A 13,607-nucleotide genomic window follows, 5' to 3' on the forward strand; every position below is an offset into this window, starting at 1 on the left:
TTACACACACTTTGCTCTGACCTTTCAGCCTTGGTTTACCTGCAGGTTAACCTTAAATCGAAGAAGGGTTCTCTGATTGTGTATAATCGAAAATGAAGAGCCTACAGTATGACCTGAGGGTTGGTCTCACTCTTCACTACTGAACTGCACCTTTTTTCTTTTTTATGAGTTAATTTTTAATAACATAAGCAGTACATATATAGTCATTTACATTCTTTTAAAAAAATCAGAACATTGCTGATAAAGACCCCTTCAACCCCTCCTCCCCCATCTTACAATTCTTCCTTCCTTTTTCTCAGAGTAATTTCAGTTATGACTTAGTTGTCATCTTTCAGATTTTTAAAAATACTTTTATACATTTATGTGCCAATAGGAAATGCAAATATTTCCTCACATCAGTGGTGTACTGTCTGTGTTTCTGCAGTTTACTATTTCATTCAACAATGTGGATAAATTTATTCATCTTGATACACAGTGATATCCAGTAAATTCATTTTTAAAACTATGTATGTTTCCAGTGTATGAATATGCTATGTTTTATTTAGCTGTTGCCCTAACAGTGGACATATAGGTGTTTCTGATTTGTTGCTGCTACCAACAGGGCCATAACCAATCTTCTTGTCCATTCTTCTAGAATCCTTGTATATTATTAAATGTTGATAGTAGTTTTATTTTGGCCTCTAAACATTGTAAGTATATTTAGTCAAACAACTGTCTTGTGATTTTTTTTTCTGTTCTCCATAGGGATGCCATTGAAAAATTATTTCCTGATGCAATTAGAATGCGATCTGAAGACATTCTGCAGAATAATGACGTAGTCCAGAGTCTCGCAGCCTTTCAGAAGTATGGGAATGATAAGATACTTTCAGCTCCCAACACGGGCCGAGTGAATCAGCAGAGGGGAGGGGGATTCTTTTCCGGAGTGCTCACAGCTTTAACTGGTGTGGCGGTAAGTTTATGTCTCTCTGTCCCCCTCCCTCCCAGAGTTTCCCGTGAAGTCAGCTCTGTTGAAATACCCCTAAATGATTAATGATGTGACCGTATGTGGTAATTCACTATGTACATTGAAACCTGGGGATGTTGCCTATGCAAGTATATACAACATAATATTCAGAGCCCAGTAAATGTTAGCTTTGTCCCATTTCATCCTCTTCACAACCTATGCAATAGGCACTGTTATTATTCCCTCTGTAGAGAGGAGCAAACCGGTGCAGAAAGGTGTTAAAGCTGGAACTCAAGGACATGTCTTGAGCACAGCCCTTCACTAACTTCTAGTGTAGAGACTATTTTCTTTTTAAGATCTATCCATGCTACAAAAATCTAACTATCACAAATTTTCCAATAGAAAAAGCACGCGAGTCAGTTACACTGGCCAAATTGATGGGGAAAAGGGTGCAGTGCTCCCTGGTGCCCTGCAGTGAGTCCTATTCCTGTCTCTGTTCCCTGACAACCCGAGACTCAGAAGAGATGAGCCCACCAAGGGTGGCGCTCCCCAGATCTTGGTGGCAGTGGTGTTGCCGGCTTCCGTATCTACGGACTTGGCATCATCCCCTTCCAGCTCAGCTTTTTCCTTCCCGGCCCCACGCTCACATATTTAGAAGCTGGCGTCTCTGATCCTGCTGTGGAATAAGGGCCATGTCACTTTTCCCCAGGTGGTCCTGCTGGTGTATCACTGGAGCAGCAGGGAATCTGAGCACGACCTCCTGGTGCACAAGGCTGTGGCCACATGGACAGCAGAAGAAGTTGTCCTCTGGCTGGAGCAGCTGGGCCCTTGGGCCTCTCTCTACAGAGACAGGTTTTTATCTGAAAGAGTAAACGGAAGGTGAGGAGCAAAATCTTCTGATACGTCACTGACATTTTTTAAACAGTTTTATTGAGACACCATCCACATAACCCCAAAATTCACCCATTTAAAGTGTATAATCAGTGGTTTTTAATATATTCACAGATATGTGCAGCCATCGCCACAGTCTGGTTTTAGAACATTTCCATCATCCCCAAAAAGAAAGCTCCTGCTAAAGGCAGTCAATCCTCATTTTCCCCTCCCGCAGCCCCTGGGAACCACCATTCTACTTTCTGTCTCCTGGATTTGCCTGTTCAGAGTATTTCCATTCTTCATTCATCCACTCTTCAGTTGATGGACATTTGGATTGATTCCATTTTGGGGCTGTTAGGAACAATGCTGCTGCGATCATTTGTATATAAAGGTTTTCGCGTGCACGTATATTTTCAATACTCAGTACTCTCTTGGAGTGGAAATGCTGGGTCATAAGGTAACTCTGTGTTTACCTTTTGGGGAGCCATTAAACTGTTTTCTAAAGCAGCTGAACCATTTTATGTCATCGACTGACATTTTAATTGTTTGTTGCTTCCTGATTATAAAAGTAACATATGTTTATTTATTTTAAAATAATAAAGTAGAATTGTAGGACATTAGAAATGAAATACCTTCATAATCCTGCTCTTCAGAGAAAACCACTATTATCATCTTGCTGGACACCTGTCCAGATTTTTTTCAATGTTTATACAGGCATACACATAGATGTGTTAAATAACGTGTTATTTATTTATTTAAACTGGAAATACGATTGTACTAAGCAGACCTGTGTTTATATGTATGTGTATAGGCTAGAGTCTATTCATCGATCTCTACCAGCACACATCCATGGTGTTTCCCTTTTTTCTGCTCCAGACGGTACCAGACTACGTTGTGCAAATGCTCTGAGGAACCCATTAGTTTGAGGAGCTCACTCATCGCTGAGCTATGCGTCAGCCTGCTTCTGCCCATCAGCAAATCCCGCTGCCCCTTCCTGAGCCCTGTCCATCTTTACTGGGGTCCCTCCGTTCCTTGAAGGGGGACCACATAGGGGTGTTACTTAGACCACCAGGCAGCCGCTCTCTAACCCGTTTGAGTCATACGTGTAGCCCACTCACTGCTAGGCTGCCTGACTGCCCCACCTCCCACCCTGGTCCATTTTTTCCCCCTGAACTGAGCTTTCAACACTTGACTCTCTATTGAGGAAGCAAAATGCTCCCGCTTTGTCTGTTTTTTGTAAGAAGTTGCACCACCTCCCCACCCTCGCCCCGAATTGTGGTTAAAAAAACTTCTCTACCCACTTAATACAATGTGTCTTTGCGTAACTGTCTTCCTTCCAGAGGAGAGATTCCAAAACTGGAATTGTTGAGTGAAAGGGAATAAACCTTTACGGGGCACTTTTAACAAGAAATCACCGTAGAGGTGAATTCGCGTCTTCTGATGAAAGGGAACAGATAAGGGATCTACAGTTATCTTTATTTAATCACTATCCCCAAACAACTACTCTTTTTTTTTTGGCTGCATTGGGTCTTCGTTGCTGCGCGCAGGCTTTCTCTAGTTGCGGCGAGCGGGGGCTACTCTTCATTGTGGTGCGCGGACTTCTCACTGCCGTAGCTTCTCTTGTTGCGGAGCATGGGCTCTAGGTGCGCGAGCTTCAGTAGTTGTGGAGCACGGGCTTAATTGCTCCGCGGCATGTGGGATCTTCCCGGACCAGGGATCCCACCCGTGTCCCCTGCACTGGCAGGCGGATTCTTAACCACTGCACCACTGGGGAAGTCCCCAAACAACTACTCTTAATGTCATAATGTTTTATTGGATTTCTTCCCAATTTTTTTTTTCTATACACACACACTTTAAAAAATAGAGGGACTGGCAAATAGTAAGCTTTCAGTTGTTTGCTGTTATTAATCTTATTTCATATGTTAGGTGTCTTACCTCAAGCCTAAAGTGTTTATCTGTGTTGATAAGGTGGAACTCCGACTGTGGAAAGTTTGCTTCCAGGATGTAATCTCAAAAGACATCTCCTCCTATCTCCTCGCCCACACCCTAGGTTGCTTTTAACTTTGACAGAGGAAGAATTTTCCAGGGCACCATATACCATAGAAAACAGCAGCCACCGAAGAGCCATCCTCATGGAACTGGAGCGAGTCAAAGCACTGGGTGTGAAGCCCCCGCAAAACCTCTGGGAATACAAGGTGAACTCTATTTTTTCAATGGAAAATAAGTATTGAGCACCAAATATCAGTTATCTGCCTGCCCACTGCTCATGAATACATCAGACAAAACTGAAGCCCCCTGCGTCCCCGCTTTCCCTATGCCTGTGTATCCTTCCTGGGCCTGTTTTCCTACTTGTGTTCTGGGTATATATCCACAGCTCTAGGAACAATGTTCTAGGTTTTTAACCTTAACATAAAAGGCATGAACTGAGCTTATTATCCTTCTGCAAGTAGCTTTTGTCTCTGGCTCTGGCTCTTTTTCTCTTGTGCCATATTCCACGGCACAAGTGCGTGACTATTTATACATTCTCCCATTGATGGCCACTGAGATTATTTCGATTTTTGCTATGAGAAACAGGACTGCTGTGGACATTCTTGGAAAGTTTGCGTGTTCATGTGTAAGACTTTCTTTGTGCTGTACACTGAGGAATAGGATTACTGGGTCACAAGTAACGCACATCTTCAGCTTTACCAGATGCTGATAAATTGTTCTTCAGTGTGACTGTACCTGGTTCTCCTTCACAGAGAGAATTTAGCGAATACTGTACTGTAAAACGAATACTCTATTTTTTATTAGTCATAGAATGTCTGGAGTACACAGACCTATACCCTAAAAAAGACATCATGGAGAAAAATAAATACAAATAACCAATAAGTTTATGGGGGAAAAATGCTCACTGATAATTATGGTACAAATGAGACAACCCGCTGGCGTCATTCTCACCTATGACATTGTCAAGGATAAGAACCTTTCATAACGTGAGGAAAGAGGCACTCATGTTTGTGGATCCTAAATTGGCGCAGTCTCTTTGGAGAGCGGTTTGTCAATAACTATTAAAATTTAAACCGCCCCTACTCTTTGGTCTACAATTTCACTCCTTTGCATTTAGAGCACAGGCAGCATAGCGCTGTGATCAAGAGGGGGCTCGGCAGCCTGACTCCCAGGCTCCTCCCGGGCTCCTCCAGGACGCACTGACTGTGGGAACGCCAGCAAGTCACTGGGCCTCCTGGTCCTGTTTCCTCCTCAGCCGATGACCTCAGAGAGTCACAGTGAGAATTGAATGTTTGAGTCACAGAAATTATTAAACAAGATGTTGACCACAGTGTCATTGGTAATAGCACGTGGGAAACAACCTCAGCACCCATTGTTAGGAACAGGTTCAATAAATACAGCTCACCCATACACGTAGCCATTACAAAGGAACGAGGTGACCCTGGGTGCGCTAACAAGAAATGATACCCAAGTTGTTAACTGAAAATAAAGAAAAACATGTTAGAAAACCTACACATTTGTATGTGTCATAGAAAATCTCTGGAAGGATACACAGACTGTTAACAATGTTTTCATCTAGGGATTGAGACTTGGATGGAAGGGTGAATTGTATTTGTCATTTAATACAATTCTGTGCCGTTTGAAGAAAATTGTGTTTATTTTGTGCATGTATTGCTTTAAAACTGAAAAAACACTAGTTTCAGAATTTTTGAAGAATGGGGATAGGGTCCTAAGATAGAAGATTTGTTGTTTCCTGTGTTGTTGTTGTTTGTCAGTTTAAAAAAAAAATCCCTACTTCTCTTTTATCATAAATTATTAGTTTTGTTAATGCAGTCAAGCTCTGGACTTCTTGTAGCCAATATTAGTCCTGTGGTGGGTTTTAATACCTGACAGAACCTTTCTGGGTCCTGTATCCAGCAATGACCCTCTATTTAGAATCTGTCAAGGTAAACTTAATATTAACCAGAGTGAATGGGGATGGTATTCTGGGCCCGCTGTAAAAAGCAAGCAGAATCTTATCATCAGTCTGCTCCTTCACATCTGTGCTTCAGCCCCTCCCCAGGGGTGGTCACTTGATGCTTAGCCTGCAGGCTGTGTGCTAAGGCTCCTCAGCGCGGCTGCTCCTGAGCGCTGCTGTTCTCGTCAGACTTGGGAGGGACAGCTCCCCACAGCAGCGCCGTCATCGCGACCATCTCTCTGGGAGGTTGCTTTATCCTCCTTCTCTGATGGAAGGTAGCCGCAGAGTTGGGATATTTTGGTCCAGCTGATCCCAGACCTACAAACATGTAACCCGGTCATCTCCCTTTCTCTCGTACTAACCAAGATGTGGCTGGGTGCCTTCGGGCTCTATTTCTGGGACCTGTGTTCCTTTAGAGCCTGCACACCCAATGGAGCAGCATCGCCCCCAAGGCCATTGGTTCTTGAGGGGTGAAAAGTGTTAAGTATTGCAGTGACTTGTGGCCCTCCAAAGACCACAGTACGTAAACAGATACACGGTATATCTGTGGTATTAACGTTTCATGGGGCAGGGAAGGACTTATGAAAAAAATGTCTGTAAAAGGCTCCTTAAGGGGTAATAATGAAAAAAAGATTGGGAAACACTGCTTTAAAATGAAGAACTACTTCCATATTTCTATGTCTCACCTAAGTTACAATATAGAGATAATTTTTAGAAGTTAGATTTTTCAAAAAACTTTTACTATGGAAAATTTCAAATATACCCAAAAGCAGGATAATAGTACAAACCTTCCATCAACCCATACGACAGCAACTCATGGCTATGTTTATTTCAGTAATACCTACTCCTGCTACCCCTGATTATTTTGAATCTGAGATAGCATGTATTTCATAAGTAAATATTTTATTGAATCTCTAAAAAGTAAAGACTTTTTTTTTTAATGTATGTGGCTGCGTCAGGTCTTAGTTGCGGCATGCGGGATCTTCGTTGTAGCACTCAGGCTTCTCTCTAGTTGCAGCACACGGGCTCCACAGGGTGCAGGCTCAGTAGTGGCGGCGCGCAGGCTTAGTTGCCCTGCGGCATGTGGGATCTTAGTTCCCCAACCAGGGATCAAACCCGCGTCCCCTGCATTGGAAGGCGGATTCTTAACCACTGGACCACCAGGGAAGTCCCTAAAAAGTAAAGACCTCTTGAAAAACAAAACTAAAATACCGTAATATACCCCCCCAGAATGAATAATTCTCTGATATTATCAAATAATTTGTCAGTATTCAAATACCCTACTTTTTTTTTTTTCAGTTGATTTGTTCCACGCAGGGTCCCAACAAGGTCCACATTTGGTTGTCATGTCTTTTTTTTTTTTTTTAATTGAGGTAAAGTTGGTTTTCAATATTATATTAGTTTCAGGTGTACAACATAATGATTCAATATTTTTATAGATCATACCCCACTTAAAGTTATTATAAAAATATTTGCTATATTCCCTATGCTAAACAGTATATTCTTATAGCTTACTTATTTTATATATAGTAGTTTGTACCTCTTAATCCCCTACCCCTGTCTTGCCCCTCCCATCTTCCCTCTCCCCACTGGTAACCGCTAGTTGGTTCTCTATATCTGTGAGTTGGTTTCTGTTTTGTTATAGGCGTTTGTTTGTTTTATTTTTTAGATTCCACATATAAGTCAAAATATACCTACTTATTTTTCTATGTCTGACTTATTTCACTAAGCATAATACCCCCAGGTCCATCCATGTTGTTGCAAAATGGCAAAGTTTCGTTCTTTTTATGGAAGGGTAGTATTCCATTGTGTGTGTGTGTGTGTGTGTATTTATATGCCACATCATCTTTACCCATTCATCTGTTGATGGATACTTAGGTTGCTTCCATATCTTGGCAATTGCAAATAATGCTCTTATGAACATTGGGGTGCCTGCATCTTTTCAAATTAGTGTTTTTGTTTTCTTTGGATATATTCCAAGGAGTGGGATTGATGGATCATATGGTAGTTCTATTTTTAGTTTTTTGAGGACCAGCCATACTGTTTTCCACAGTGGCTGCAGCAATTTACATTCCCACCAATGGTGTACAGGGGTTCCCGTTTCTCCACACCCTCTCCAGCATTTGTTATCTGTGGTGCTTTTGGTGATGGCTTTTCTGACAGGTGTGAGGTGATATCTCATTGTGGTTTTGATTTGCATTTCTCTGATAATTAGTGATGCTGAGCATCTTTTCATGGACCTATTGGCCATCTCACTGTCTTCTTTGGAAAAATGTCTGTGCAGGTCTTCTGAATTTTTTAAATTGGGTTGTTTGTTGGTTGTCATGTCTCTTAAGTCTCTTTCAGTCTATAGATTCTCCCTTCCTCTTGTCATTACCCTGCATTTATTTGTTGAAGAAACCAGATAATTTTCTCCTGTAGTTTTCTGACGTTTTGTACTTTGCCAGTTGTCTCTCTGTGGTGTCACCTAACAGGTCCCTTCTTCCCCTGCATATCCTATAATCTAGGAGTTAGGACTAGAGGCTTACTTTGGTTTAGGTTTGGTGTTTTGGCAAGGCTGCTTTATAGGTGTGGTATTTTCTTCCATCAAGAGGCTCATAATGTCCCATGATCATTGATTGTTTAGATCCATTAGTTCATTAAGGGTTACCAAATGGTGATACTGTAACTCTCTCATTTCTTTTTCACCTTGTTCACTGAAATACATCTTTAATGAAAAAGAAATCTTCTGTCAACAGCCATTTTGATTATCCTAAGTACAGTTTATACCAGAAGGGCAGCTTAAATGCTTGATCTTCTCCGTTTACTTACCAGTTTCAGAATTTGCTTCCCTGTTGTCCTCCAAACGTGACCAATTTCTTTCTTTAGGATTATTAATAACTGAGGATTTTGACATTCTTGATGTATTTGAATACGTTTCAATAGTTATTCTAACTGATGCTCCAACTGTCCCATCTTTTTTGAGTAGGAGTCTCCTCAAATTATTCTCTGAGTCCATTTTTTAAATTTAACTTTTGAATTGAGGTACAGCGTACTTGCTAATGAGTCCTTTTAACATGATTTATTAGTCTTTGATAGTTTCCGTTCTCACACGACAAGATGTTCAAGTTACTCTTGTACCATTCCTGCCCCAGACCTGGAATCAGCCATTTCACAAGTTGGACCTCTTAAAAATTTTTTTTAAATATAGAAAATGTTAGGTACATACAAAAATAGAGGGAAGAGAGTACTCATACCCAGCTTCAACGAGCATCGACTCATGGTCACCCCTAATGCATCTGTACCCCTCCACCCTCTCCCCACACCCCCAGTCCTGGAATTATATTAAAGCATATCCACACATCATATTATTTCACCCCTAAATACTTTAGTGTGAAGCTCTAAAGAGAAGGACTTTCTTCTTAAATGTAACCATTATCACACTTTAAAATTTTTATTGGTAAGCCACTGATAGCATCAAATAAGTTGAATATGTTTTAACAGTTTTGTTGAGCTGTAATTGACATACACATATTTAAAGTGTACAATTTGCTAAGTTCTGACATATGTACACACCTGTGAAACCGTCACCACAATCAAGAGAGTGAACGTATACATCACTCCCAAAAGCTTCTTCCCGCCCCTTTGTAAGCCCTCCTTCCCATCCCTCCCCTTTTTAATGAGTGTACAGTGGTATCTCACTGGCTTAATTTGCATTTCGCTAAGGATTAGTAATAATGAGCATCTTTTCATGTGCTTATTTGCCATCCTTCTATCTTCTTTGGTGAAGTGTCCATTCACATCTTTTGCCCATTTTACTTGATGCTTAGTAGCATCAAGTAAGTTGAATCATTTTTAAGTTTCTTTTATAATCAGGAAAAATATAAATGTACATTCATTATAGCAAAATTTACAGAAGTGAAGAAAATGAAAATAAATTAACCCTAATCCCACCTGAGATTCAGACATGGGTAACATTGCGTTTTGCTCTGTTTTCTTCTAAACAATTTTCTGAGTGTACTTAAAACAGCTGTTTTATTTTTGTATTCATTCCACAAACATGTACTGACATTTCTTGTGAACCAGGTGGTCCTTTAGAAAAGGGATCTTAGTCCTGAATCAGGCAGGCCCTGCTTTCACGGCACTGACACTGTGGAGGTGGATGGCTACACATCTTAGATCTTTTCTTCACCTAACACTGTAACATAAGCATTATCCAACGCTCCTCCTATACTTTCCTCCATGGCTGTATGAATTCTGGGCTAAATGTCTACTGTAACTTCAGGACTGAGGTCACAGATTTCACTTTTTCTCTATTATGCACAATGCAACACTAAATATTTTGTGCATGAGGCCTTCTGATTTTTTTTTTATTAAGTGGTGCCCACTGATTACTTTCCCGAAAGGTTGTGTTCTTCTAAATGTGCCTAGGAGCTTGCTTCTCATCCCCCTATCCCTCCCCACCCATGGAGAGAGACTGGATCTTTCTATAATGTAGCCTAACAGATGGATTATTTGTCCTCTTCTTCCCATTCATTCATTCATTCATTACCAGTGCAAACCACGTGGAGGAGGGCGTGAGACTGCGGAAGGAGCGTGGGTGGGGAGCGGGCAGCTATGGTTGTAATGAGTCCCTGCACCCGCCTCATCCTCTGCAGGCCGTGAACCCAGGCAGGTCCCTGTTCCTGCTGTACGCCCTCAAGAGCTCCCCGAGACTCTGTCTGCTGTACCTCTACCTGTTTGACTACACAGACACCTTCCTGCCCTTCATCCATACCATCTGCCCTCTGCAAGAAGACAGCTCCGGGGAGGACATCATCACCAAGCTTCTGGTGGGTCTGGAGAGGGCCTTGAGTGGCTTCATGCCACCATTCCTCAGCGTGGGATGGAATTGGAGACATGGCTGGCGCCTGTCAGGGAAGAGGAAACAACATGAGCCTTCATTTGAATTTTGCAAGGAGAGCCCCTACGAAAGAAAATACAGCAGGAGCTTCCCCACTCCCAGAAGCCTGTTTTGTTTCCTGCATTGCATAGCAAGAGGGGTTACCCTCTGGACTTGAAATATTTAGGGGGAAAAAACCCAGCTTTGCTTCTGTTATAAAAGAAGATAGCCTAGGTCCAGATTGCCCAAGGGTTAGATCTGTGGGCCCTCCAGCTTGGTAATCTGTCTCTTAACAGGATCCCCAAAGGATGATTATTTGTCCTACCACAAGGCAGGGTTAGTATCCGTCCTGTTGGCCTCAGAATAGTAAGCCGTCATCCAGCTCACTGATGGGAGTCATCACGTCAGCTGGCCACAGGGCCTTTGGCAGGGATAGTTACCCACCACGGCTCTGATGGATTCCTTCAGAATTGTCAGTGGATCCCATTGACTCAGGGTGATTGGGTCTAGTTGGTCATCGGAGGGTAATGTCCTTTACATTGGTACTTTTGGGGCAGTCCCTCTGATCCGTTTATATCAAAAGTCACGTGGATATAGGAATTGTCATATATGATGTTGAAACAGAATCCCTAAATCTCCAAAGACCCTTTTCTAAACACTTGAATCAAGTGCCTACCTAACTGACCTCAGCCTTGGGTGTAGTTTTAAGCCTGCAGGTTAGCCCCTTTGCGCAGTGTTTCTCTAATTACCCAGTTTTCAGCTGTTCCCTGCCCTTGCTGGACTGGGAGCGCAGAGACCCCCTGAACTTTCCGTTTTAAAAAGCCCCAGCAACCCCTGCCCGCTCATCAGGCTGACTTTCTTCTTGGGATGCTCAGTGTCTGCTCCATTGTACACAGTCTCGCTTGGCTTTCATTAGCCTCTGGATGCCTGTGAGTTGTTTAAATACTCTTGTTACAGATTGCCTGCTAATTCTGTAATGAAAGTTTTTCATTTTCCCAAAATTACTTTTTAAATGTATATGTTTAATTTTCCCACAACCTGTTATCATTCTCCCACAGAGGAGCTGTTGACTTGGCATTGTCTGAGCCGCCCTTGCAGTGGTGAGGAAATCGGAAACCTGGTTAATTTTATTCATTTCAGCCTCATTATGAATAATGCTTAGATTACTCATGCTTAGATTTTTTTACTTCTGAGCTTCCACAATTATATAACAAGCATCTCAGTTCAGCCTCTTTGGTAACATTTATCCAGTGTAAGATTAATTATTACAAGGTGAGTTTATGGATGGAAATCTCATTTTAGATTGTTGCATATGTGTGTATGTGTATGTATGTTTTAATAAATGTAAAATTCGCTGGGATAACCACAGTATTTTGTGTAAAAGTCAATCCTCATGATTTTTTGTGTCCATTTTTATGTAGTTTTATTTACTTGCGTGTTATTTTTAAAGGATCTTAGAGAGCCCACATGGAAGCAGTGGAGAGAATTCCTTGTCAAATACTCCTTCCTTCCATACCAGCTGATTGCTGAATTTGCTTGGGACTGGCTGGAGGTCCATTACTGGACGTCACGGTTTCTCATCGTCAATGCCATGTTACTCTCAGTTCTGGAATTATTCTCCTTTTGGAGGATCTGGTCAAGAAGTGAACTGAAGTAAGTGTGTTTTTATGTAGGAGATGGTTGGAGCAACAGAGACTGGGAAAGAAATACCAAATGGAGGAGAAGTCCTCTGTGGAGTGTTGTTCAGACTCAAGAAGACGCCCCGGGCTCTGGTTTAGAAATACTGCTTAAGCAGCAAACAGGAAAATGCCTTTGTGTTGGGGGTGGGGAGGCTCTCGTGGCGCTCACTGTTAAAGTGCGTCCCATGTGATACACCAGGTAATTCCTGGGGGCGGGGGGTGCGTGAAGGGGTTTAATAATTGAGGAATAAACAAGTGAGAAGAAGAGGGTGCTGTACGGAAAGCAGCAGCGTGGCAGAGCATAAAGAGATCTGATGAGGAATTCTGTAGGCGTGAGTTCTAACCCTGCCCTGCCACCAGCTGGGACAGTGATCATTTCTCTGGATTAATGCAGTAAATGAGAGAGTTGGACTAGACAGTCACTGAGTCAAGTGACTCTTGGTTGTAAGTGAGAGAAACCAACCTAAATTGGCTTTCCTACCAAGGGAGATGCCCAGTGAAGGCTTCCTGCATGGCTGGACCAGAGACCCAAATGCTGTCATCAGGGCCACCCTCTCCCTCTCTCTCCCTCTCTCTCCCTCTCCCTCTCCCTCTCCCTCTCCCTCTCCCTCCCCCTCCCCCTCCCTCTCCCTCCCCCTCACCCCCTCTCCCTCTCCCTGTCTCTCCCTCTGTCTCTCCCTCTGTCTCTCCCTCTGTCTCTCCCTCTCTCTCCCTCTCTCTCCCTCTCCCTCTCCCTCTCCCTCCCCCTCCCCCCCCCCTTACAGCTCTGCTCTGTTCAGCCTCAACAGCGTCTTTGTTTGGGGGCCCTTGATCACTCTGGGGCCCTTGATCACTCTGGGTGTCGATCTGAGCAGCTTAGCAGCCCTGGAGGAAAGAGAGCACTTCTGAGGCTTGTGAAAGCCTGAGGCTCACATGCCTTTGCTCTGATTGGCCCAGCCTGGGTCACAGCCTCCCCCTGCCACCCCGAACCCCTCACAAGTGCAGGGGTTTGTGGGCTGCCCGTGTCCAGATGCAGGTGTGCACTCACAGCCGACGCCCCAACCAGACCACATGGAAGAGAATAGGGGAGGGAGACACCCTAAAGGGAAACTCAAAAGGTGCTTCCAGAAGACAGGGTATGGCTGCTGGGCAGGCAGAAGTAACGCATCAGCACACCAGCATCCTTTCAGCCTGAAACAGCCCATGACGTGAAGGGGTCTTGGCCTCATCCATCAGGAGCAGCCTTGTAAATAGTTCTGAGAACCTGACAAGAATCTCCCTCATTTATTTCAATTCAGTGAACTCACTTATTCAGGCACAGTTGAT

General features: G+C 43.0%; 1 protein-coding gene across 1 annotated transcript in view; it reads left to right on the forward strand.

The window, feature by feature from the left end:
- Nucleotides 1-13,607, forward strand: part of BFAR (bifunctional apoptosis regulator) — a 28,612-nt gene that overhangs the window by 13,275 nt on the left and 1,730 nt on the right. Inside the window, exons 3-7 of the mRNA XM_061209938.1 lie at nucleotides 745-949; nucleotides 1,653-1,822; nucleotides 3,867-4,011; nucleotides 10,400-10,573; nucleotides 12,074-12,276. Coding sequence (XP_061065921.1) covers nucleotides 745-949; nucleotides 1,653-1,822; nucleotides 3,867-4,011; nucleotides 10,400-10,573; nucleotides 12,074-12,276 — 897 coding nt within the window. The remainder of the gene's footprint in view (nucleotides 1-744; nucleotides 950-1,652; nucleotides 1,823-3,866; nucleotides 4,012-10,399; nucleotides 10,574-12,073; nucleotides 12,277-13,607) is intronic.

The sequence above is a fragment of the Eubalaena glacialis genome, chromosome 13, assembly GCF_028564815.1.
Source record: "Eubalaena glacialis isolate mEubGla1 chromosome 13, mEubGla1.1.hap2.+ XY, whole genome shotgun sequence".
Taxonomy (NCBI): Eukaryota; Metazoa; Chordata; class Mammalia; order Artiodactyla; family Balaenidae; genus Eubalaena; species Eubalaena glacialis.